Source organism: Oncorhynchus keta, chromosome 8 (assembly GCF_023373465.1).
Source record: "Oncorhynchus keta strain PuntledgeMale-10-30-2019 chromosome 8, Oket_V2, whole genome shotgun sequence".
NCBI classification, from domain to species: Eukaryota; Metazoa; Chordata; class Actinopteri; order Salmoniformes; family Salmonidae; genus Oncorhynchus; species Oncorhynchus keta.
In genome coordinates, this window is record NC_068428.1 from 20,552,506 (window position 1) to 20,579,666 (window position 27,161).

At 41.9% G+C, this 27,161-nt stretch overlaps 2 protein-coding genes across 36 annotated transcripts in view; both read left to right on the forward strand.

Moving 5' to 3' along the window:
• LOC118386978 (inverted formin-2-like) overlaps window positions 1–9,491 on the forward strand; it is a 29,468-nt gene extending 19,977 nt beyond the window's left edge. For 28 of the 34 annotated variants that reach the window (XM_052523776.1, XM_052523772.1, XM_052523780.1 and 25 more), the window contains 3 exons: window positions 253–759; window positions 887–924; window positions 2,823–3,212. In XM_052523776.1, the coding sequence (XP_052379736.1) occupies window positions 253–759; window positions 887–924; window positions 2,823–2,906 (629 nt within the window). In that variant the 3' untranslated portion in view covers window positions 2,907–3,212. Of the gene's footprint in view, window positions 1–252; window positions 760–886; window positions 925–1,266; window positions 2,208–2,761; window positions 3,213–5,586; window positions 7,031–8,897 lie in introns of those variants that run through there. The other 6 variants (XM_052523773.1, XM_052523778.1, XM_052523775.1 and 3 more) reach the window with 6 other exon arrangements.
• Window positions 9,492–9,895: 404 nt separating this feature from the next.
• LOC118386977 (adenylosuccinate synthetase isozyme 1 B) lies at window positions 9,896–25,342 on the forward strand. Of its 2 annotated transcripts, XM_052523807.1 has the most exons (14): window positions 9,896–10,207; window positions 20,281–20,383; window positions 20,523–20,585; window positions 20,733–20,783; window positions 21,266–21,332; window positions 21,622–21,729; window positions 21,871–21,952; window positions 22,237–22,363; window positions 22,771–22,925; window positions 23,093–23,217; window positions 23,380–23,477; window positions 23,630–23,779; window positions 23,873–23,964; window positions 24,433–25,342. In XM_052523807.1, the coding sequence occupies exons 1-13, from the start codon at window positions 10,040–10,042 to the stop codon at window positions 23,923–23,925; spliced, it is 1,350 nt and encodes a 449-aa protein (XP_052379767.1). In that variant the 5' UTR covers window positions 9,896–10,039; the 3' UTR covers window positions 23,926–23,964; window positions 24,433–25,342. The 2 variants fall into 2 exon arrangements, with proteins under 2 accessions (XP_052379767.1, XP_035630933.1); XM_035775040.2 differs by having other exon boundaries at window positions 23,873–25,342.
• The last annotated feature ends 1,819 nt before the right edge of the window (window positions 25,343–27,161 follow it).

A 27,161-nucleotide genomic window follows, 5' to 3' on the forward strand; every position in this document is an offset into this window, starting at 1 on the left:
ATTTTACATACAGGAGGATTTTAAAGGACCAAAGAGTTTGTTCAGCTTCGAGTTTTAATTTTTGCCATGGGAAAAAAATATTGTGATACTGGTATCATCACAGCCCTACCAGTAAAACTCCCTTACCTCTAACCCCTAGGCACTTGTAGATCTGAAAGGGTTGAATGTAGAGGTTTGTAAAGGAGGTAACTGTAGTTAAGCGTGCTTTATGTCAGTCTTTAATGAATCTTTTTCCTTTCCCTTCTCCCGTAGAACAGTGCACCAAGCTTAAGGGAACATCTGCTATAGATGCCAAAGGGGAAGTTGAAAAGGGGACTTCACCCATTGACCTAGGACAACAAAGCGGAGATCCGGTCATAGTGGAGTCCGGCCTCCCCACAGACCCCTCACTTCAGTCGAGTTCTCCCAAAACACCAGGCCCCTCAAACCTTCATACCACCACCAAGGATCACATCCAGAGTGAAGACCTCAACCCTGGGATGGATTCCTCTACTGACCGCCAGCTCAAGAAGTCCCCAGAGGGGAAGGGGTTTAAGGCCGCTGAATCCAAGGTTGAGAATGTGAACAGGAATGCATTCTCAGCTGCTGGGGATGGTCCAAAGAGCAGAGATGCAGAGACCGATGGGAACAGAGAGAGTGGAGCTGATGGAAATGGGTTAGAGGAGACTCCATCATCAGAGTCCCCCTCAACCACAGCTGATGTCGACGCAGAGTCCAAACATGCACAGAAACGGGGGAGTACTAAGAGACATGGCAAAGGTAATGTATTCAAAACTAACCCCATCTCGATAGAAAATTAACCATGCTTGGGAGCATATCTTGATTTCATATTTCTTTAGGCCTGTAAGAAAAACATTGTTTCTTGTCTTTAATTCTCTAAAAACAGCCAAGCGCAAAGGAAAAGACCACACTAAACTTAAAAAGGTGTGTGTGTTACAATGAGGGAGGTTCTCCTCCTTTCAGGCTATCAGAAACACCATCCACTAAGCTTGCATGGATCTCACTAGATCTTTGGTGATTTATGGGTCCTGTTTCACTGGCCATCCTGCACATCCCTCCCTTTTCCTCAGTGACCTTTCTGAAGCTATTTGCAGTTACTGTTCCTGCTTGAGCTCTCTTCCATGTCTGTGGTATGGTTAGCCTGGCTGGCTTCCTGTTGGTGCTTTATGGTTGACTTCCAGGGGCTTTTTGGTGGTTGTATATTGTCTGTCAGCTAATACTGGGTGGTTGGAGATTCAAAGGCTTGCCATCATTGGATCCCCCTAGTACATGAGGTGCCCTTATGATGGGAGATGTGATACCCCTGGCGCCTGACGAAACGCATACCGACTCACTGAACATTGCGGGACCTCAGCCAAACTCTGGACCTCAGCAGAACTCTGCCTGTTCTCCCTACCAACAACTAACACACAGAGATCAGATCTGGGCCAGTGGTTTTTGTGGGTCATGACAGTGTTGTTGATTCACTTGGTTTGATTAACTTTTTGTGGATTTCACATTTTGTCAAAGAACATTGCCTCTATAAATGTTGCATTTGATGTGAACACCAACTACTGATTTTTGCCAGATTGTTCTCCATTTATTTTTTTATGATGAACATGTCAAGAAAGTAGTTTGTTAGTGTGCTGTAACATCCCTTGGCAGTGACAAAGATGTACAATCACAGATGTCCCCTAAAGATGGCATCACTTCATGTTAGGTGTGGGGTCTATGGATCTCGTCTCTTCTAATAGCCAGTGTGCAGAGTGCACCGAGGAAGCGGCTATGGCTCCGTCAAGTTGAAATGTTTTTGCCTCATACACAGGATACAATGGGTGTAAAACATTACTCTGTGCTTTTTAAATGCACTTAACTTGATTTAGATTTTTATTAGGATCTCTTTTTGTCATTTGGACTAATCTTCCAAGAGTCCTTAAACTTTAAAATACAATCCAATTTTCACAAATAACATGCTGTTAAACATACCATAATATATAAAGTAAATTAGAAGAAAAAATAACTAATGATGATCTGAAAAGAGGTTGGTTCAGTCATCTACCATAGTCGTGCACAACATCACAATCCTATTTCCAAGTGGTTCTAAAGTATTCCTGAAATTATTGAAAGATTTTCTGGTTTCTCAATTTGTATTTTTTTTTTTTTCACTTTGAATCTATGTTTTACTTCTCTGCTGGTGTAAGACATGGATGGTCAATATCCTATTCTTTGTATTGACAATGTCTCTTATCAACTGAATCCTGCAGTGAATAGATTTTGTCCATAATAAAAAAAAGGGTGCTCACTTTATCTTGTGGATTGCTGACCACTTAAGAACATTGCATGACTACAACAGAATAATCATATCACCGCCTTAGAAGAATCCTTGCTGCTTTCTTCTGTGCAATCTGAAGCCTTCTCACTTGTTGATGCATTTCTCCACACCACAGAAAGGTAGTTCACCCAACTTCCAATTAATATTTGGGTTGTTTACCTAAGAATCTTTCCCAGTTTGATATATCGCTATCCTTCTGAACATGCACCCAATCTTCATTATTTTATCACATAGAGGAGTTATGAGCTGACCAAAATTGAGAATGGCGCTGGGATGTATAGTGGCCATTTTACAAGCTCTTGACCAATTATGCTATTTAGTGTGTTTTGCTATTTAGTGTGTTTGTTTTGCTATTTAGTGTGTTTTGCTATTTAGTGTGTTTTTGCGCTGACATTTTTTTTTTTTTTTACATAATGTTTCCTTTGACTGGAAATCGCTTCTGGACATCAGAACAGCGATCATTAACCTCAAACTGGATGACAAATTCTACTTCAATGCCTCATCCGTGCAGGACATACTGCTCACCCGGGACCAGGCCCTAATCCCCGACACTCAGAAGTGGAAAAGCCGCCAAACATGGGGGCACCTTGATTAAATAAACCGCCTCTGCCCTCTGTTCTATTGGTGAATGTACAATCACTGGAGAACAAACAAACTAAGCTCCGTTCGAGACTATCCTGTCAACGGGACCTGAAGTGCAGTATCCTATGCCTCACAGTATATTAACCAACGAGGACAGTTAGTCTTCAGACGCCTTGAGTTTTTCCACATTTTTGTTACGTTACAGCCTTATTCTAAAATGTATTAAATATATATTTTTTTAATAAATCTACACAATACCCCATAATGACAAAGCAAAAACATTTTTGCAAATGTATTCAAAATAAAAACCGATACCTTATTTAAAGTATTCAGACCATTTGCTATGAGACTAGAAATTGAGCTCAAATGGTTCTTCAACTTGATTGGAGTCCACCTGTGGTCAATTCAATTGATTTGACATTTGAAAAGGCACACACCTGTCTATATAGTGCATGTCAGAGCAAAAACCAAGCCGTGAGGTAGAAGGAATTGTCCGTAGAGCTCCGAGACAGGATTGTGTTGAGGCACAGATCTGGGGAAGGGAACCTCAACATTTATGCAGCTTGAAATTCCCCAAGAACACAGTGGCCTCATCATTCTTTAGTGGAAGAAGTTTGGAACCACCAAGACTCTTCCTAGATCTGAGCAATCAGGGGAGAAGGGCCTTCGTCGGGGAGGTGACTAAGAACCCGATGGTTACTCTTGATGAAAGAGTTCCTCTGGAGATGGAACCTTCCAGATGGAAAACCATCTCTGCAGCACTCCACAAATCAGGCCTTCATGGTAGAGTGGCTAGACAGTAGCCACTCTCCAGTAAAAGGCACAGGACAGCCCACTTTGTTTGCCTAAAGGACACTGACCATGAGAAACAATATTCTCTGGTCTGACGAAACCAATATTGAACTCTTTTTGGCCTGAATGCCAAGCTTCCTGGCACTGTCCCTACTGTGAAGCATGGTGGCAGCATGCTGTGTGAATGTTTTTCCGCAGCAGGGACTGGGAGACTAGTCAGACAATGTTTTTGCCCAAATGCATCTTACATTCTTGATGTCGGATTAAAATTGGGAAACAGCGTCCACAAAGTAACCATTAGATTTAGATCCAGTTGGACTGAATAAGTTTAGAAGTTTTTATTACTCACAATTTACCACTCTCACGTGCACATTTCTGCCCACTATAAACCAATGATGTGCTTGCTTTTGTAGTATTTCTGAAAATGCTAACATCCTTTCAGCTAAATCTCAGTTCTAAAACCGGATGCTACTCGTTTGCTTTGCAACAGTAGCAGCTTGCTACACCAGTTGCATGAGAAGCACAAGGAAGGTATCTAGCTTTGGTATATTTTGTAATGGAAGGTTTTTTTTTTATGGCTGAAGTCATCTGTGTAAACTGCTTACCTGGACACTTGCGTGTAATCAGAGCACAAATAAACTAGTGAACGTCCTTACATACACCAAACTGGGGAAACTGCCACGCTGCTAATACAATCATGCACCAGAACAGACTTATTGCTGTTGGAAGATGCAGAGCAAATTATATCCCTTACCTTAAGTATTAATTCCGTACGCTCTCTCTGTCACTATCTTCGTGTAATTATAATGCAATACAGTGTCAAGTTACTTTTTGTGTTCCCGCAAGTAAAAAGAAGCAAGGGTGCAATTGCAAACTAAGCACACAGATAAAACATCATAATCGTTGTTTGCTTGCGCAGTCAAAAGAGAACGCCATGCTTGCTAACTTGATTAACTGTGATAGAACGAAACTGTTTTCAACACAACTGTTATTTTTTTTATCCCAATCAAGTGAAATAAACATTCTTTCAGTGAGTGAATGAACAAAAAAAATAATGGAACGAACACGTGCTGTCATCAAACCATTTTAAATGATGTGAACTTGACGTATTTATAACGGAGTTCGTAGCAGTGATTTTGAAGGTCCTGGGTTAGCCTACCGGAGTTTTTTTTTTTACCATTCTGTCATTTTCATTTATTAGGTGTCTCTTAACCCTTGTGTAGTCTTAACATTCTGTGTACTCCCCTTGTCCTAAGGGTCAAAAATGACCCACCTTCACCAAACCGCTAATATAAAACGGCTTAATTTAATTTTAAACCCCACATCTATTTTGCATGAAGAAACAACCTCATTCATCAAAAACTTTGAATATCTGGGTTTTCCTTCTTCACAATGCAGGAAAACTGCATTTTAATCCGTGGACAACACTCGTTTTTATTACAACACACCTGTCATAATTGTTTTTACTAAAGTAGAGGATTATTATTATTGCTAGAGGTACTGCATAAGTGTGTACACATTTTTTTATTCTATTTTTTTTATTTATTTTTTTTATTAAGAGATAGCACTTGTATAGCTTAAGAAAGTAGAATAACGTTTCTAATGCATTTTATGGAAGGGAAACACTGACAGTCTTGAACTTTTTTTTGCAACGTAGTGATATGTTCAATGAGGAATTCAAATACTATTCTTCTCCAAAAAATGTTTTAACCATTGCCCCCACCCACAAGGTGTATAAACAATAAGAATAAGATACAAACACATGAATTCTAATTAGCAAATGTAGGAGAGTGTGCATGGACTTTATCAGATGTATTTCTCACATGTGCAGCACCTGTATTTGTTTTACACTCATTCTTTGGAAGACATAATTGGCATCTCCTCCTTTTTGCCTGCCCCAGCTGCAGCCTCAAGTGGATCAGGACAAGATTCAGCCCCCTGAACAGCTTTCACAAGCGCTGCAGTGGCTGCTGTGTGGGGGAGATGCTCCCTTTGAATTAATAGGGTTACCAGTGCCTTTCCCAGTTGCTCCAAGAACACCTTGTTCTGCTTATCACTAAAGCATTGTATGAGGACATTTCAATGATGTTATGGAAGATAACCAGGGGCCAGCGGGCAGTCATCCTCCTGCAGCTGTAAGTTCCAATCACCTTGTCCAGGTTGTCCAAGCCTCCTTCGTTGTGGTTGTAGTCCAGGATGATTCCTGGCTTCCTGTCCTCACGATCACTGATCTCATCTATTTCGTGCAGTGTGCTCAGGAGCACCACAGTCTTGTTCCTCTTTGGGGGCTAAGAAACTAGTGGTGGTGGGGGTGAAGGCAAACTTTGAGAAGGCCTCTCTCCCCCTTGTTGCGAGGAGTGCAGGGGGGGAGCTCATCTGTCAGATGCACGCCATCCCTACGGTACAAATGCATGCGATAAGGCTTGAACAAGAAAGCTGGCAATAACCCTGTAGCTCTTCAAGAGCAACTGTGGCCATCCCTGAATTGTACGTACAACATTTACTGTATCTGATGTACGTTTTGATTGTGATATATTTTGTATTTCAAACTGGGAGGTTTGAGCTCTGAATGCTGATTGGCTGACAGCTGAGGTATATCAGACCATATACCACGGGTATGACAAAACAATTATTTTTACTGCTCTAATTACATTGGGAACCAGTTTTAAAATAGCAATTAGGCAAATCGGGGTTTGTGATATGGCAAATATACCATGGCTAAGGGCTGTGTACAGGCACTCCATGTCTTGCAAAAGAACGGCCCTTAGCTGTGGTATATTGGCCATATACCACACCACCTCTGGCATTATTGCTTAAATAACTCAGTATTGTTTACAGGTAATGTAGTATAAATGTTTATTTATTTTTTGTATGTGTTTTCCGGGAGCTTTCTCAATTGTCTTGTTAAAAAAGATCAGGAAACATGTTTCTAGTTTACTCCATATTGGCACAAGTTTTTGTTTTGTTTTTTCACTTCCCTCTTACTATTAAATAATGACTAGTAACTACATTTTTCTTGCCATTTGTCATTATTGTGTACTTTTACTTTACTGTTATTGCTTTGTTTTGCAGTATTATGTTGTTTAATCACCTTCCTGTGTAAAAACCATGTAGAAAAAGGGAAGTGTGCATTGGTCTGAAGGATTGGTCTGAAGCTGAAAATAAAGGAAACTCACGAGCACCATAATGTGTACTTTCCCTCTACAAAGTTTTTTTCCAGTTCACAGCTTTTACCTACTAAAGTCTTCAGAGGGATAATGAACTTTAGTGTCCTGCTAATGAAGTTATGTATATAAAGTGCATTCAGAATGTATTTAGACCCTTTGACTTTTTCTACTTTACGTTACAGCCTTATTCTAAAATTGATTTCAAGTGTTTACAGCTTAAGTGATTACAGCTTTGAGTGTTCTTGGGTATGACGCTACAAGCTTGGCACAACTGTATTTGGGGCGTTTCTCCCATTTAAAAAAAATATATATTCTGCAGATCCCCTCAAGCTCTGTCAATTTCAATGGGGAGCGTCGCTGCACTGATATTTTCAGGTCTTTCCAGAGATGTTCGATCTGGTTCAAGTCCGGCTTTTGCTGTGCCACTCAAGGACATTCAGAGACTTTTACCAAAGCCACTCTTGCATTGTCCTGGCTGTGCGTTTTGGGGTCGTTGTCCTGTTAGAGGGTTAACCTTTGCCCAAGTCAGAGGCCCTGAGCAGGTTTTCATCAAGGATCTTTCTGTACTTTGCTACTTTCATATTTTCCTCGATCCTGACTAGTCTCCCAGTCCTTGCCGCTGAAAAACATCCCCACAGCATGATGCTGCCACCACCGTGCTTCACCGTAGGGAGGGTGCCAGGTTTCCTCCAGATGTGATATTTTGCATTCAGGCTAAAGAGTTCAACCTTGGTTTCATCAGACCATAAAATATTGTTTCTCATGGTCTAAGACTTTAGATGCCTTTCGGCAAACTCCAAGTGGGCTGTCGTGCAGTTCACTGATGAGTGGCTTCTGTCTGGCCACTACCATAAAGGCCTGATTGGTGGAGTGCTGCAGAGATGGTTGTCCTTCAGAAAGGGTTTCCCATCTCCACAGAGGAACTCTGGAGCTCTGTCAGAATGACCATCGGGTTCTTGATAACCTCCCTGACCAAGGCCCTTCTCCCCCAATTGCTCAGTTTGACCAGGCAGTCAGCTCTAGGAAGAGTCCTGGTAGTTCCAAACTTCTTGCATTTAATAATGATGGAGGTCACTATGTTCTTGGAGACATTTTCGATGCTGCAGAAAGGTTTTGGTACCTTTCCCCAGATCTGTGCCTTGACACAAACTTATCTCTGAGCTCTACGGACAATTCCTTTGACCTCATGGCTTAATTATTGCTCTGACATGCACTCCCAACTGTAGGACATTTTTTATATAGACCGGTGTGTCTTTCCAAATAAGGTCCAATCAATTGAATTCAACACAGGTGGACACCAAGTTGAAGAAAAATTATTTTGACCTTGAGATGTTTCCACAACTTGATTGGAGTCCACAGGATGCTCCTGAGCTCAATTTCAAGTCTCATAGAAGAGGGTCTGAATAATTGTTAAGGTATTTCTGATTTGTTATTTTTAATACATTTGCAAACATTTCTACAAACCTGTTTTTGCTTTGTCATTAGGGTTCATAGTGAGTACATGTTTTATTAAATCAATTTTTGAATAGGGCAAACGTAACAAAATGTGGAACAAGTCAAGGGGTCGGAATACTTTTCAAAGGCACTGTATCGTTAGGATGTATGTATTTTTACATAGGCCTGTTGTAAATGTGTATTGTAGCATCTTAATTGCAAAAATAAATATGAATACACAACTTTTAGCTACGGTCATTTGACAGATCATGAACTGTCCATTGTTCAGCACAGCAATTGATAAAACAGGACCATGTTTTAAAAAACCAGTGGTTCTGAGCTCATGTCAATATTACACAGGTAAGCTAACTGTTACAGAAATCAGGAATGCAGACAGTCAGTCAAACACACCACCACCTGTTATGTTGGGTACCTACTGACCCAAATATGTTAACTTTAAAAAAAAGTGAGGCATAACTTTAACTTAGGTGACAGAAGACTGGACAATCATCACAGGGAGCAAAGGTTATCAACTGTCTCTTGTAGGGCAAATTAAATGCTATAGCTGTGTTGTGTATGGGACAGCACTGATCTTTTATCTCTATTTCTAGGTGGACGCAAAAAGAAGGATGAGCCCAAAGACAAAAAGAAGCAATGAACTTTGACTCCATCTTCCAGTGCTCTGTTTTAGATCTGCCAAACAAATTCTATGGCATAACATACATTTTTATACTGTACTTACAAATATCTATGTCAGCCATGTTTTTCTCACTGTTTTCAAAAGGAGTAGGCCTAACCTAGGGAACCTAGGTTTGTTTTTCAAATGGAGACCTGCCTTATTACACCCATATAGAGGGGTCTTTGTATTATTTACTACATCAATAAAAGGTCATGTGGCAATGATATCACAGAAACCGCTTGGCAACCAACCACTGCATCATGACGATGGGACCATTTTGCACTTTATACTTTCATCATGGACCTTCAATGTATTGGACACAGTTTCATTGAAATATGATACATTATTTTTAAGAAAGTCAACATTATGTATAACATGTTATGTGGACTTGTTGATACAGCCGCTGTCATTTCATTTGACAAATACAGGGCCTATTTAGCTTACAGTCATAGTAGGAATATTGGTTCATGATCAATTAAGTATTACATATTGACCATAAAAATCTCACCTGTTTTCAGACATGGTACCAGTTATTGTTTCTTTTTTTCTACACTATTTGCATTCACACAAGCACAATTATCTGCATTGCAAATAGATTGGATAATCAGAAATGTGATGTAGGCTATTATGAAAATACAATACAATTATACATTTAGCTTTTAACCACACCAAATTAGGTTGTCCTATGTTTATGTGTAATAGGGACAGTATGTTCACAGTTAAAATTATTGCATTTTGGGAACATTGGTCCAACACAGTGCGCACGTAGTTTCATCCGAACGAGACTTGGAGAATGATTCATTGAAAATGCACACAAAAACACGGCTACACTATATGATTTCTCATTGGCTCTCGCTTGGGTGGTAGCCTAACTCTTGAAACTGAGTGATTTGGGGCTGACGGTAAAAATAGACACGAGATCATGTGTAGTCTATCGTGCACATGTCTACATCAACAGGCGGATAACCCGTATTTGGTTTCCACCGGACTCAGACTTGAGGGGGTATTTTTCCCATCACATAGGCCTACGGGTTGTCGTTTCTACTGCGCTCGGTGCACTAGTGTAGGCAAAACATGTCTCACAAAGCTTGTTACACCAACCCAGGAGCAGGGGTTAAGCGACCCCGTAACGACACAGGGAACAAGTTGACAGTTGTACTTGGTGCACAATGGGGCGATGAAGGGAAGGGAAAAGTGGTCGACTTGTTGGCGACAGAGTCGGACATCATTTGCAGATGCCAGGTGAGGAAATAAGATTAAAACGACTCTTTTTTTCTTATTTGTTCTTTGTAATATTTGCATTTGTTTATTTTGGAGAAGTTGCACTTGCAAGATAAGGCAAAGGCGCATATTTTTTTTATTTTGACCCAAATTGGTGTTTGCACCGGTTGTCTTGCAAGTGCCTTAGTATATTTATTTCTGTGAGAAATGTTACATAGTGTACAGTATGTGCCATTGTGCAGTCAGGGGTCATAGCGCAATAGTTAACTTTGTTTCCAGGCTCATGAAAGAAAACATACTAAGAAGGCATTCACTATTTCAGCACGGAACCGTAGAATGTTGGGTTGAAAGACACTGCGTTTATAAATAAAAGCACATTCCGGTATGTTGTAATATGAACCCGGCTCAACAGAAGTTTGGAGCTTGTGTTGGCGTGCATAGCGTATCTATATACAAGCTCTATTTCAGTACGGGCTCGCGGAGACCAGTGCCACAGTGTGCTATACTTTGTTCCAGACAGCCCGAGTGGTAAAGGTCTCAGCGATGTCAGTGGCATGCCGCATTCCCTTCAGTCATATGGCCTGATAAATGTCAATGCGCATTGAGGCACGCAACAGTGTAGGTCATCAGTGTAGTGGTAGACTAACCAACTGTGATTTACGGAAGGGGGCATATTACAGATTTATTGGAAAAGCTGCTGAAAATATATTGCAACCAATAAATGTAACAGTGCGAGTTGAGCCTAGCCATCTAACTATTTGAAGAATTTGACCCATTTTTAGACCCCTGTTAGCCTGTCCTTCAGTGAATGGATCTCAAGACTCTCTCGGTTTGCACCCATTTATTTCAGTGGATCCTGGGAAACAGCTTACAATAGGTCTACATTCCTTTATGCAACTCTAGACCCACCATGGTGGACTGAATGGACACTATCTCTCCTAATTATAACACTGATGTCACCAAAGGGAAACTTCATCGATGTCATAGTTAAGTGACAGAGACACAGGTTGTCATGTCGCGTAGCATGGTATTCACTAATCATGGCATGTTTGATATAAAATATGTTAAAATCAAGAATCAATTTAAGAAGCTTTAGCATTTTTTTTTACATTTGGTCACTAAAGAGTTACTGCAACAGAAAAATACTGTCTTTCCCCCTGGAATTCCATTTTCATCCAAATTTATCTTGATTTTCTTGAGATGCTTGGGACATCAAGTGAGCACTTTTTCCAGTGATAACACAATACAGGAAGTTAGAGAGAACCATTTATTTTGTGTATGTTCTTGTCGGCACTGTCGATGGAGGCCGAAGTATTCTCAATCCAATAAAGAAAACCATGGCATTTTTTAAGAGTGGTGTTCAATTATCTAAATTGAGAGTGTTGGGCAGCGACAATGGGCAGCAGTGTCCTAAGGTCCCAAGGTCACTCAAGACTATCATTCTGAGGACTGCGTCTGTGAAGATAAGCCTGTTTCAGTGCATAATGTAATCAAAGAGGAATTTGGGCAAAGGAAAGATACGTCACTGGACTATGACAAACGTGCTAAACCCTCAAGGTTCCAAATTTTACATTCTTCTGAAATAAAATCATCTTACTGATATTGTATACTGTAACTATTTTTCTAGATTAATTATTTGATTCTTGCTTCATATTGTTCACTCTGTATTCCTTTTCAGTGCTACAGTAAAACTATTTGGATCAGAACATTCTGGTATTTTGACTGACAAATCAACACTAGTTGATTTGTTAGAAAGTAACCTTAGAAATATGGCAGGGTGAATCTACAGTATATGAAGCTTCTGCTGATGATAGAGATGTCTTAATGTTTATTTATGTGATTGGCAATAAAAAGTGTTAGCATTTGCATGTTTAGTTTCCTCTTTGGCATTGAGGAAGGAAGGGATTGAGACTGGTATTGGTAAACCCAGGCAAGAGCTGCCTAGTGACGCAAGCCTACCAGACTAACTAAAAGCTTTTTATGCTTGCTTCGAGGTAAGCAACACTGAAGCATGCATGAGAGCACCAGCTGTTCCGGACGACTGTGTGATCACGCTCTCCGTAGCCGATGTGAGCAAGACCTTTAAACAGGTCAACATTCACAAGGCTGCGGGGTGTCAGGGAAAAATTACATACTTACTTGATTTGTTTGATATTAATGGTAAACAATTATATATTTAACTAAGAGTAAGGCTGAGTTTTTATGGTGTCCACTCTAGCTTCCTGCAGATAGTCTGTGCATTGAGGAAATTGATTTTACTAGAGGGCTATAAAACTTTACAGCCACATTCCTTTCTGTGACCAGTGGTGCACTGGGGAGATGTTTTCCATGGAAAGGATGTGGGGTGGTTGTAACTGGGATAGAGATGGACTGGAACAAAGGGTCCTAGACATCCTGGCATTAGGGAAATTAAGCCAGGGTTGGGGGTTAGAACAACACCAATGACAGGATGAGCCCAAAGTGGCTTATGATGCTTTTTGATCTGCCTGAGAAGGATGGAACTAAACATTCTTAGTGTCCTACATAAGATGTCTGTTTTTTATTTTTAGGGAAGCTCTCGGCAACACAACTGAGAGTGTGCGGTCGATGGTTTCATTATTGCAATAACTAATCCATGTTGAATAAAGATGATTGTTTGAATAATTGTCCGTCAATAAAATGTATTTATAAAGCCCTTTTTAACCCCAAACAGCAAGCAATGCAGGTGTAGGAGCACGGTGGCTAGGAAAAACTCCCTAGAAAGGCCAGAACCTAGGAAGGAACCTAGAGAGGAACCAGGCTATGAGTGGTGGCCAGTCCTCCTCTGACTGTGCCGGGAATTTTAACAGAACATGACCAAGATGTCTAAATGTTCATTAGATGAGGGTCAAATAATAATAATCACAGTGGTTGTAGAGGGTGCAACAGGTCAGCACCTCAAGAGTAAATGTCAGTTGGCTTTTAATAGTGTATCATTCGAGTATTTCTACCGCTTCTGCTGTCTCTAGAGAGTTGAAAACAGCAGGTCTGGGACAGGTAGCATGTCCGGTGAACAGGTCAGAGTTCCATAGCTGCAGGCAGAACAGTTGAAACTGGAGCAGCAGCACGACCAAGTGGACTGGGGACAGCAAGGATTCATCAGGCCAGTTAGTCCTGAGGCATGATCTTAGGGCTCAGGTCCTCTGAGTGAGTGAGTGAGTGAGTGAGTGAGTGAGTGAGTGAGTGAGTGAGTGAGTGAGAATTAGAGAGAGCATACTTAAATTCACACAGGACACCGGATAGACAGGAGAAATACTCCAGATATAACAGACTGACCCTAGCCCCCCGACCCGTAAACTATTGCAGCATAAATACTGGAGGTTGAGACAGGAGGGGTCGGGAGACACTGTGGCCCTGTCCGATGATACCCCCGGACAAGGCCAAACAGGCAGGATATAACCCCACCTACTTTGCCAAAGCACAGCCCCCACACCACTAGAGGGATCTCTTCAACCACCAACTTACCATCCTGAGACAAGGCCGAGTATAGCCCACAAAGAACTCCCCCAATGCACAACCCAAGGGGGGGCGCCAACCCTGACAGGCAGACCACGTCAGTGACTCAACCCACTCAAGTGACGTACCCCTCCTAGGGATGGCATGGAAGAGCACCAGTAAGCCAGTCACTCAGCTCCTGTAATAGGGTTTGAAGCAAAGAATCCCAGTGGAGAGAGGGGAACTTGCCAGGTTCAGGAGGCCTGTGTCTTGTGACCGTAGCGTACGTGTAGGTATGTACGGCAGGACCAAATCGGAAAGATAGGTAGGAGCAAGCCCATGTAATGCTTTGTAGGTTAGCAGAAGAACCTTGAAATCAGCCCTTCCTTTAACAGGAAACCAGTGTAGAGAGGCTAGCACTGGAGTAATATGATCAAATGTTGTGGTTATAGTCAAGATTCTAGCAGCCGTGTTTAGCCCTAACTGAAGTGTATTTAGTGCTTTATCCAGGTAGGCGGAAAGTAGAGCATTGCAGTAGTCTAACCTAGAAGTGACAAAAGCATGGATTAATTTTTCTGCATCATTTTTGGACAGAAAGTTTCTGATTTTTGCAATGTTACATAGATGTAAAAAAGCTTTCCTTGAAACAGTCTTGATGTGTTAGTCAAAAGAGAGATCAGGGTCTAGAGTGACGCTGAGGTCCTTCACAGTTTTATTTGAGATGACTGTACAACCATCAAGATTAATTTTCAGATTCAACAGAAGATCTCTTTGTTTCTTGGGACATAGAACTAGCATCTCTGTTTTGTCAAAGTTTAAAAGTACAACATTTGCCGCCATCCACTTCCTTATGTCTGAAACACAGGCTTCCAGGGATGGAAATTTGGGGGTTCACCATGTTTCATCGAAATGTACAGCTGTGTGTCATCCGCATAGCAGTGAAAGTTAACATTATGTTTCCGAATGACATCCCCAAGAGGTAAAATATATAGTGAAAGCAATAGTGGTCCTAAAACAGAGCCTTGAGGAACACCAAAATGTACAGTTGATTTGTCAGAGGACAAACCATCCACAGAGACAAACTATATCTTTCCGACAGATAAGATCTAAACCAGGCCAGAACTGATCCGTGTAGACCAATTTGGGTTTCCAATCTCTCCAAAAGAATGTGGTGATCGATGGTATCAAAAGCAGCACTAAGGTCTAGGAGCACTAGGACAGATGCAGAGCCTCGGTCTGACGCCATTAAGTGGTCATTTACCACATTCACAAGTGCAGTCTCAGTGCTATGATGGGGTCTAAAACCAGACTGAAGCGTTTCGTATACATTGTTTCTCTTCAGGAAGACAGTGAGTTGCTGCGCAACAACTTTTTCAACAATTTTTGAGAGGAATAGGAGATTCGATATAGACCAATTCGTTTTTTATATTTTCTGGGTCAAGGTTTGACTTTTTCAAGAGAGGCTTTATTACTGCCACTTTTAGTGAGTTTGGTACACATCCGGTGGATAGAGAGACGTTTATTATAGTCAACATAGGAGGGCCAAGCACAGGATGCAGCTCTTTCAGTAGTTTAGTTGGAATAGGGTCCAGTATGCAGCTTGAAGGTTTAGAGGCCATGATTATTTTCATCAATGTGTCAAGATATATAGTAGTAAAAACTTGAGTCACTCAACAACTGAGCTTTGGAGGAATATGCAGATTTAAAGAGGAGTCCGTAATTAGCTTTCTAATGATAATGATCATTCCTCAAAGAAGTTCATGAATTTATCACTGCTGAAGTGAAAGCCATCCTCTCTTGGGGAATGCTGCTTTTTAGTTAGCTTAGCGACAGTATATATTTTTTTGGGGGGGGGGATTGTTCTTATTCTCCTCAATTAAGTTGGATAAATAGGATGATCGAGCAGCAGTGAGGGTTCTTCGATACTGCACGGTAATGTCTTTCCAAGCTAGTCGGGAGACTTCCAGTTTGGTGTAGCGCCATTTCCGTTCCAATTTTCTGGAAGCTTGCTTCAGAGCTCGGATATTTTCTGTATACCAGGGAGATAGTTTCTTATGATAAATGTTTTTGTTTTTAGGGGTGCGACTGCATCTAGGGTATTGCGCAAGGTTAAATTGAGTTCCTCAGTTAGGGGGTTAACTGATTTTTGTACTCTGACATCCTTGGGTAGGTGGAGGGAGTCTGGAAGGGCATCTAGGAATCTTTGGGTTGTCCCAGAATTTATAGCACAGCTTTTGATGATCCTTGGTTGGGGTCTGAGCAGATTATTTGTTCTGATTGCAAACATAATAAAATGCTGGTCCGATAGTCCAGGATTATGAGGAAAAACATCCACAACATTTATTCCACGGGACAAAACTAGGTCCAGAATATGACTGTGGCAGTGAGTAGGTCCGGAGACATGTTGGACAAAACCCACTGAGTCGGTGTTGGCACTGAAAGCCTTTTGGAGTGGGTCTGTGTTCACTTTTCCGTGTGAATATTAAAGTCACCAAAATGTGAATATTATCTGCCATGACTACAAGGTCCAATAGGAGTTCAGGGAACTCAGTGAGGAACGCTGTATACGGAGGAGGCCTGTAGGAGGCCTGTAAACAGTAGCTATAAAAAGTGATTGAGTAGGCTGCATAGATTTTATGACTAGAAGCTCAAAAGATGAAAAGTATTTTTTTTGCTATCATAAATGTTCTGCGCGGGATATATGGTCACTAGTGTAACCAGGAGGTGAGGCCTCTTTTAAATTCATCAGGCTTAAGCCATGTTTCAGTCAGGCCAATCACATCAAGATTATGATCAGTGATTAGTTCATTGACTATAACTGCCTTGGAAGTGAGGGATCTAACATTAAGTAGCCCTAGTTTGAGATGTGATATATCACAATCTCTTTCAATAATGGCAGGAATGGAGGAGGTCTTTATTCCAGTGTGATTGCTAAGGCGATCACCGCCATGTTTAGTTTTGCCCAACCTAGATCGAGGCACAGACACGGTCTCAATGGGGATAGCTGAGCTGACTACACTGACTGTGCTCGTGGCAGGCACCACTAAACTGGCAGGCTGGCTAACATCCTGCTGCCTGGCCTGCACCCTATCTCATTGTGGATCTAGGGGAGTTAGAGCCCTGTCTATGTTGGTAGATAAGATGAGAGCACCCCTCCAGCTGGGGTCCGTCACTCCTCAACAGGCCAGGCTTGGTCCTGTTTGTGGGTGAGTCCCATAAAGAGGGCAAATTATCTTCAAATTCTATCTTTTGGTAGGGTCAGAAAACAGTTTTCAACCAGCGATTGCGTTGTGAGACTCTGCTGTAGAGCTCATCACTCCCCCTAACTGGGAGGGGGCCAGAGACAATTACTCGATGCCGACACATCTTTCTAGCTGATTTACACGCTGAAGCTATGTTGTGCTTGGGACCTCTGACTGTTTCATCCTAATATCATTAGTGCAGACGTGGATAACAATATCCCTATACTCTCTACACTCGCCAGTTTTAGCTATAGCCAGCACCATCTTCAGATTGGCCTTAACGTCGGTAACCCTGCCCCCTGGTAAATAGTGTATGATCGCTGGATGATTCGTTTGAATTCTAATACTGTGGGTAATGGAGTCGCCAATGACTAGGGTTTTCAATTTGTCAGAGCTAATGGTAGGAGGCTTTGGCATCTCAGACCCCGTAATGGGTGGAGTAGAGACCAGAGAAGGCTCTGCCTCTGACTCCAACCCATTGCTTACTGGGGAGAACAGGTTGAAAGTGTCTGTCAGCTGAATGAGCGACACCGGTTGAACATTCCGACAGCATTTCCCTCCGAAGCCATGAGAAAATTGTCCAGCTGCAGGGACTGTGTGAGTGGATTTATACTACTATCTGTACTTACTGGTGGCACAGACGCTGTTTCATCCTTTCCTACACTTAAATTACCCTTGCCTAACATTTACATCTGAAGCTGGGCTTGCAGCACAGCTATCCTCGCCATAAGGCGATCATTCCCCTGTATATTATGAGTACAGCGACTGCAATTAGAAGGCATAATGTTAATGTTACTACTTAGCTTTGGCTGATGGAGGTCCTGACGAATCACGTACAGATAAAGTGTCCTGGGTGAAAAAGTTGAATGAAAAAAGTTGAGCGAGGGAAAAACTAAAAATATAAACGGTAATTAAAAAGCAAAAACCATAAAGTTGGCAAGTAGCAAAGTAAGGTTAGCAACAAACCGCACAGAAGCACGTAAACAAGTCTACAAGTTGTGACCGGTGTCTCTCTTAGTACTGAAATTTCCACTACAGGGGCCAGACAGATTACCAGGACGTGTGTTCAGAGCATATGCGGGCCAACTGGCAAGTGTCTTCACTGACATTTTCAACCTCTCACTGACGGAGTCTGTAATACCAACATGTTTCTTGCAGACCATCATAGTCCCTGTGCCGAAGAAGCAAAGGTAACCTGCCTAAATTATTACCGCCCCGTAGCACTCATGTCGGTCGCCATGAATGGCTTTGAAAGGCTGGTCAGGACTCACATTAATACCATCATCCCCGAAACCCTATATCCACTTCAATTCGTATACCGCCCCAACAGATCCACAGATGACGCAATCTCAATCGACAACAGCTCAGCATTCTACACCCTGTGCCCACAAAGCTCATCACTAAGCTAAGGACCCTGGGACTAAACACCTCCCTCTGCAACTGGATCCTGGACTTCCTGACGGGCCGTCCCCAGGTGGTAAGGGTAGGTAACAACACATCTGACGCGCTGATCTTCAACAATGGGGCCCCTCAGGGGTGCGTGCTTAGTCCCTTCCTGTAACCCCTGTTCACCCACGACTGCGTGGCCAAGCATGACTCCAACACCATCATTAAATTTGCTGATGACACAACAGTGGTAGGCCTGATCACCGACAACGATGAGACAGCCTATAGGGAGGAGGTAAGAGACCTGGCAGTGTGATGCCAGGACAACAACCTCTCCCTCAATGTGAGCAAGACAAAGGAACTGATTGTGGATTACAGGAAAAGGAGGGCCAAACAGACCCCCATTAACATTGACGGGGCTGTAGTGGAGTGGGTTGAGAGTTTAAACTTCCTTGGTGTCCACCAACAAACTAGAATGGTCCAAACACACCAAGACAGTGATGAAGAGGGCACGACAACACCTTTTCCACCTCAGGAGACTGAAAAGATTTGGCATGGGTCCCCAGATCCTCAAAAAGTTATACAGATGCACCAGCAAGAGCATCCTGACCAGTTACATCACTGCCTGGTATGGCACCTGCTCCTCATCTGACTGTAAGGTGCTACAGAGGGTAGTGCGTACAGCCCAGTACATCACTGGGGCCAAGCCTCCTGCAATCCAGGACCTATATAATAGGCAGTGCCAAGTCATAGACTGTTCTCTCCGCTACCGCACGGCAAGCGGTACCGGAACGCCAAGTCTAGGTCCAAAAGGCTTCTTAACAGCTTCTACCCCCAACCCATAAGATTGCTGAACAATTAATCAAATGGCCACCTCAAATCAAATCAAATGTATTTATATAACCCTTCGTACATCAGCTGATATCTCAAAGTGCTGTACAGAAACCCAGCCTAAAACCCCAAACAGCAAGCAATGCAGGTGTAGAAGCACAGTGGCTAGGAAAAACTCCCTAGAAAGGCCTATTTGCATTGGACTATTTGCATTGACCCCTCCCCCCCTTTGTTTTTATACTGCTGCTACTTGCTGTTTATTGTCTATGCATAGTCACTTTACCCCTACCTGTATGTACAAATTACCTCAACTAACATTTACCCCCGCACATTGACTCGGTACCGGCACCCCCTGTATATAGCCTTGTTATAGTTTTTTTATTGTGTTACTTTAAAAAAAATATATTATTATTTCTTAACTCTATTTCTTGAACTGCATTGTTGGTTAAGCTTGTAAGTAAACATTTCACAGTAAGGTCTACAGCTGTTGTATTCGGCGCATGTGACAAATACAATTAGATTTGATTCGATAAATCTGTGGTCCCAGTGGTGGAGACGTAAGGAAGGTTCCTGCAGAAGGACAGGAGTGAAATGAAGCTGCAGAGGAGATACTGGAAGTAACAACATACACATTACTTTTAGGACAATGATAAAATGTCCATATAGGTAACATTTAAAGTCCTCAAAGATTCTTCAAATGGGCTCACTTCTGTCTCCATCTATGCATCATTCAACAAGCAAAAGAAAATAGTGAACTGTATCCTTTGTGTTAAGGAAGAGTTTGGGCTTGTCACTAGTTTACTGCTACGGATCTATTTGTCCCTGGTTGCACAGATAAGAGGGTGTCCATTTGGGATGCCCCTCTTTCTCTAGTGTGCCTGCCAGGCCCAAGGGATAAGGAGGAGTTACATGCCTGGGGAATCATGGATACATTAGAAGGGCATACTGCCCCGATCACTGCTGCTGCTAAAATAGCTTCTACTCTAGTACTGCAGATTGTGGGTTAGTTTGATGTGGGAAGATCTACTGTATTTCCCCAGGCACCCCGCAGGCATGTTATAGTGTGACCAACCAGTCGTGTGTATCTACAGACAGTGGATAATTGTTGGATGGGATAAACTAACCCATACAGTTATCACATTCCTGAGTGCCCTCTCTGTTCTTCTTGTTGTCTGGCCACAGGGCGGTAACAACGCAGGTCACACGGTGGTGGTGGATGGGAAGGAATATGACTTCCACCTCCTACCCAGCGGGATCATCAACTCCAAAGCTCTTTCCGTGATCGGTGTGTACATCCCTATTCCTTGTCTTCAGCAGCTTGCACTGACCAGTTACTTGGCTCTTTGGTTTGCCAGTTGTCGGCCTACCATCCAACCATAGCCCACTCTGTATTCTTACACAGATAATCCCTTCTGTCTCTGCAGGCAATGGTGTGGTCATTCATCTGCCAGGCTTGTTTGAAGAAGCTGAAAAAAATGAAAAGAAAGGTGGGAAGATTTTGATATCAACATTAAGTAGCGTAATTGGCCTATAGTTTGTCTTAGAATGTGCATGTTGATAATCCATTTAGAAAGGAACAGCAAATGAGAGAACAGAGTGATTTTTCCTAACTACTTTATGTTTCCATCCCACAGGCCTTAAAGACTGGGAGAAGAGACTGATAATCTCAGACAGGGCCCACATTGGTAACTAACAATCTTATTGGAAAACAGCTGCATTTAGAGGAGAGGGCAAAGGACATATAGTTCAGATAGTGCTAAAAACAGATAAAACAAACACAGTTGTTTGTTGAGAGTAACAGATGTGGTGTGATAGGATATAATTGATTATTGCTGATTGCCCACCAATCAATTGCTGATTGATTTATGCTATGCACTTTTTACAGTTACTGTAGGTTTTGTAACAATATGGCAATGCAATATTTAATATAGTTTGTGTTGTGACAACAGTTTGACATTGATCACCAGCTGTGAGATGTGGTGAGATGATTTTAAGAATACTTTTTTACAGTGCTGGTTAACAGTTGTTGCAGATCATTTTAGGACATGGGAGAGACATTTATCCCATACTCTTACATGTTGCTCACATGTTCCGGTGGCATGTTCTGCTGATGACAGGCATATGTTTGTATCCGTGGTGTGAAATAACCTGTGTACCCTTTGGACAGTGTTTGACTTCCACCAGGCAGTTGACGGGCTCCAGGAGGTACAGAGACAAGCACAGGAAGGGAAAAAGTAAGAACTGGAAATTACACCTTTTTTCTGTAGGACTCAAACAACACTTTACTAAAGCCCGCAGGTGTAATGCATTATGATGCATTTAGAATGCATTGTAAAACGTGTCATAAATCGTGATACAGTATAAAAGCATGCGATGCTTGTAACACTTTGTTAAGCATTACCTGCATGCTTTAAGTAAAGTGTTACCAGATGAATTGTTTTAGAAGAATCATAATTCCTGTAGTGTTGAAATGCTTTATATTCCTCAAATATAGTGTTGTAATTCATAATTTACTTCATACAGTATTGGAACCACAAAGAAAGGCATCGGACCAACCTACTCAAGCAAAGCATCACGTACGGGGCTGCGTATCTGTGACCTTCTAGCTGATTTCAAAGACTTTTCTATGAGGTAAGTCTCACCTTCACTCACAGAGGCTGAGGGTTATGGGGAGTGCCAGTTTGGCATTTGGCTCTCTGGACAATGGGAACATTTATTATGGACATATTGCTACAGTATATTCATGTTCTTCTGATGGTGGCTTGGTTCTAGGTTCAAGAACCTTGCCCAGCAGTACCAGGCCATGTTCCCCACACTGGAGGTGGATGTTGACGGTCAACTGAAGAAATTAAAGGTGGATTTCATGAAGTGTGCATTTTCTATGTGTTTGTGTTGACATGTCGATGGGGTAAATACCCCTCAGCTAGTAGAAAAAGTATGTCATAATTGTAACAGAGTGGACACACTCATAACTCATCATCATCAACCCATAATAACCATGAAATCCTCCCAGTCATGGGGTGAGGTCTAAATTTAGCATCGGAGAAGCAGATGAGAATTACAGTAGCTCTGCTCTCATGATCCATCTATCCATACAGTAGGAACAAATCAAATCTTGCATCCTGTCTAATCATATAGGAGTATGCTGAGCGGATAAGACCCATGGTGCGAGACGGTGTCTATTTCATGTACGATGCTATTAATGGACCCCCTAAGAAGATTCTGGTGGAGGGAGCGAACGCCGCCCTGCTTGACATTGACTTTGGTAAGGGAATTCTATACTCCCCTATGGCTGACTGTATGAGACGGTTATAGACGCATGAACATGAGTAAGCACTGTTAGCCCAAGAGTCATGGTACTCACTACAGTTAGTCGCTCTGGATAAGAGTGTCTGCTAAATTACTCAAATATAATAGTTTGTTCATAGGCATGGTATGTTTCCTTAGAATGGGTTTGTGTTTGGTTTATTAAGATAGGCTCAACAACTATTTGGGTCGACACAGTCCTTGTTTACACCTGTTGACACAACCACATATGCAATAGTCATTATAATGAAATAGGACGTTTTAAAGGAAGACATTCCCCCACACATTTTGCTAGTAAATGGTCTGGTGCACATCCAGGAGGCTATCAGAAATGCATCCCTTTAGAATGTTGCTCTCGTCTCCCAGGAACCTACCCATTTGTGACATCATCAAACTGTACCGTGGGTGGTGTATGTACCGGACTGGGCATCCCCCCTCTGAACATTGGTGATGTGTATGGGGTGGTGAAGGCCTACACCACTAGAGTGGGCATCGGGGCGTTCCCTACAGAACAACTCAATGTGAGTCAAACCCCAAACATGATACACTAAATGCAAGTAAGAGGGGCTATAGAGTGAAGAACATAATGTCAGAATATAAAACGCAAAGTAGTCAAGACTACACAGAATAGAGTAGTTGAAGTTCTGATTGCTCAGACCAGCTTCTCTGCTGTCATCTGTCCTTACAGGAGGTTGGAGAGCTGCTGCAGACGCGGGGCCATGAGGTGGGCGTGACCACAGGGAGGAAGAGACGCTGTGGTTGGCTGGATCTGGTCATCCTGCGTTACGCCAACATGATCAACGGCTTCACTGCGTGAGTGTCGCAGCAGGGTTTGCCCTGCCCCGAATGTTGTGCAGTCCTGTTACCTTTATAGAAAATTTGGGCCACATTGCCACCTACTGGATCTTACGTGGGGGGTGGGGGGCTGGAGAGGAGAGATACATGTTCAATTTTTTCCTTGTTTTTCAATCACAGGTTTGCATTAACCAAACTTGATATCCTTGATGTGATGGATGAAATCAAAGTGGGAGTGTCTTATAAGCTCAATGGCAAAAAGATTCCCTATTTCCCAGGTAAGAATGACTGAATTTAGTAGTGTATATATTCCTGTATAAATGTATGTAATGAAAGAAGTTGTTGGCTTTATAAGATTAATTTGTACATTTTTTCCACTAAATCTTTCTCCATGGACTGTATGACCCATGTCTCCTCCCTGTCTTCTCAGCTAACATGGACATCTTGCAGAAAGTGGAAGTGGAGTACGAGAAACTGCCTGGCTGGAAGAGTGACACCTCAGCCTGTAGGAAGTGGGAAGATCTGCCTGTCAAAGCCCAGAACTACATCCGCTTTGTGGAGATCCACGTTGGCGTACCCAGTAAGTATTCTATTCCAGATTCAGAACCTACATGCTGTTTTACAAATAACGAGATCAATACATAAAAACTTAATCAACGTTTTCTCTTTCCAGTCAAATGGGTTGGAGTGGGCAAGGCCAGGGAGTCTATGATCCAGATGTTCTAGGACACAAGACCTTCCTCCATCCTTCCTCTCTCCATGAAGGTGAATTGAGGTGCTATGGCTTTATCTGCCCTGGTCAGATTTCCTCTGTTTTGAAAATGTTTTTCCTACTATACGGGGCTGGCACAGCCACACAAAGTGAGCAAATATGAGACTTTGAGACATGTTCAGAAAATACTTATATTGATTGTGTCACAGTGGCCCTTCTCTGTTGCAATTTACAAACCATGAAATGATTTTAGGTGAGTTCAGATAGACTTGTTTATGTCCCAATTCCTTTCTTTGCACTGATATAGCATTTCAGTATTTTGCAAAATATTGCTTTGATTTGACATTACTGTCATGTCAGGTAGCCTACGCTGTTTAGACTTGAATGAACCTTGGCCAGTATCTGATGCCTAATACTTGCATGCTGATATAGAACCACAGCTGAAAAAAACATTTTGAACAATGTGTAATGGCCAGAATTATGTAGTCATGAGTATAACATTTTATTTTTTATTTAACTAGGCACTTCAGTTAAGAACCAATTCTTATTTATAATGACGGCCTACCAAGAGGCAGGGACGTGGGCTGGGAGAAATAAAAAGTTGGACGAAACACACATCACAACAAGAGAGACACCACAACACATAAAGATACATATATAGATAACAATAATAATAAAGATACATAAGATACAATACATAAAGAGAGACCTAAGACAACAACACAGTATGGCAGCAACACAACACAGCATGGTAGCAACACAACATGACAACAACACGGTAGCGACACAACATGGAGGCAGCACAACATGGTAGCAGCACAAACATGGTACAAACATTATTGGGCACAGACAACAGCACAAAGGGCCAGAAGGTAGAGACAACAATACATCATGTGAAGCAGCCACAAGTGTCAGTAAGCTTGTCCGTGATTGAGTCTTCAAATGTAGAGATGTTGTGGTCTAGGTGTAAATGATGTGTCCTGTATCATGTTGTCCACATTTTGTTGAAAGCGCTTTTTTTTTTGCTTCTGTGACACATTTGATGATATAAACATAGCCTAGTTCCTCTCTAGGTTTCTTCCTAGGTTTTGGCCTTTCTAGGGAGTTTTTTTTTGTTTGGGGTTTTATGCTGGGTTTCTGTACAGCACTTTGAGATATCAGCTGATGTACGAAGGGTTATATAAATACATTTGATTTGATTTGATAAAACAAATGTATTTTTGTACCAATCAAATCTCAGTCCTGATGTATTTTTGCACACGTCAAATTTCAGTTTTTCGTAATATTATGTCCCCCATTGATACTGTACTATAACAGCTAAGATGGCACTGTGATACCCCAAAAGTTATCTAGTGCAATGTTGTTACAAGTAGAAATCTTTAAGAAGTGGAAATCTGATATGCAAATAAATCTGTTATATTGCACAATTGATCTGTTGTGTTTTGTCTATTTTGTCTCTGGCTCACCCTTCTGTCAAGAAAAGATACAAATAGTCACAACTCTGGTGAATACTGAGGAAATAGTGTCATCTGCTGGACTAGGTTATTTTAATTGGCAACAGTCTGAAGCGGTTTCCTCTCCCTATCTCTGGCTGCATTTACACAGGTAGACAAATTTGGATCTTATTGATCACTAATTGGTCTTTTGACCAATCAGACCAGCTCTGATGTGAAAACATCTGATGTGATTGATCAAAAGACCAATTAGTGGAAAGAAGATCAGAATGCCTGTGTAAACAGCCGAAGATAAGGGAGAGGAAACCACTTCTGACTGTCGCAGCCTCCTTTCCTTTATCTGTTGTCATGACGTTGCCCTCTTTGAGTACAGCGAGCACCATCCCCCGCTCTCTGCTTCTACAACCAGACTGCTGTGGTCAGAGGTCGTAAATTCCTGAGAAGACCTCATGGACACACAGTATTAGAGAGAGGGTAAACTTTCACAGAGGACAAAGGAAATCCTTCCATCTCACAGAACGTGATGTACTAACAAATTTCATGTTCCAGAGAAAGTGTAAAAGATTGGTGAAGAATCCAGCTACGAACTGGTGCGTTTGTCACAACTTGGGAAGCTCATGGGAGATGGTATGACCATTTTCCATAACGCTGTTTATATAATAGCCTCAGATATGATGTTTACATCTAATTGTTGTATAAAATGAATGAGTGAGTATGATACTGTTTGTATAATGGTGTAAGATGATTGTGGAGTGTTTAATGAAGAAAAATACAATTCCCTTTTGATTTGAACTAAATCAGAGGACCGCCCCTGAGCCCAGTTAGGGTCAGACATCCTGGACCGCCCCTGAGCCCAGTTAGGGTCAGACATCCTGGACCGCCCCTGAGCCCAGTTAGGGTCAGACATCCTGGACCGCCCCTGAGCCCAGTTAGGGTCAGACATCCTGGACCGCCCCTGAGCACAGTTAGGGTCAGACATCCTGGGACAGCCCCTTTTCTGCCATTCCGAATAAAACTCAACTTTGAGAAATTATCACCAGACCATGTTTTTCTCCATTAGGGTAGGACTAAGGTTGTAGACCGAGCTTACCTCAATTACGAGATGGCTAAAGGTTGTTGAAACTTTTAACCATACCACGTGGTTAAACTCTTAGACTATCGATACCGACAGAATAAGAACAAGTCTTTGATATTGATTTACTAGTCTGCAGCTAGGAATTTGGTATCTTTCAACGCGAAGAATGACAACCGCCGAAACATCCATTCTATAACGAATGTCACTTTAAACTATCCCCTCTAACCAAGATAGAGAGAGGGAGGGAGACAGAAAATTCTACCAAAAGAAAGACTTTTCACCAGCGATCAAGACGACACACTGAGCGTAAATATATATATATTGATTGCAATTGTTCCCGATTGAGTGAGCGTTCATGTGTAAGGGATTAGCATTTTAATTGTTATAATTAACTTTGTAGGGACTTCTTAGTCGATCCCCATTGCCCCTTTGTCTAACAAGCTGCCATGCCGGTTCAGCCCACTAGGGCACATTCTATTATTTCATGGAACCATATTTACTGTTTGTTTATGCATTTCTGTGAATTACTTAGTTAGTAATAAATAAATAATTTAAGACAATTGATGTATGGATGACTCATAGTGAAGACTGGGTTCGTGCAAATAACCAACAATTTACGACGTTTGGAATGAGACTAACATGAGGTCAAATAAATAAATAATTAATCAGAAGACTATTGATCAGATATTAAAATATCTGAAAGGTTATATTAGGAAATTAT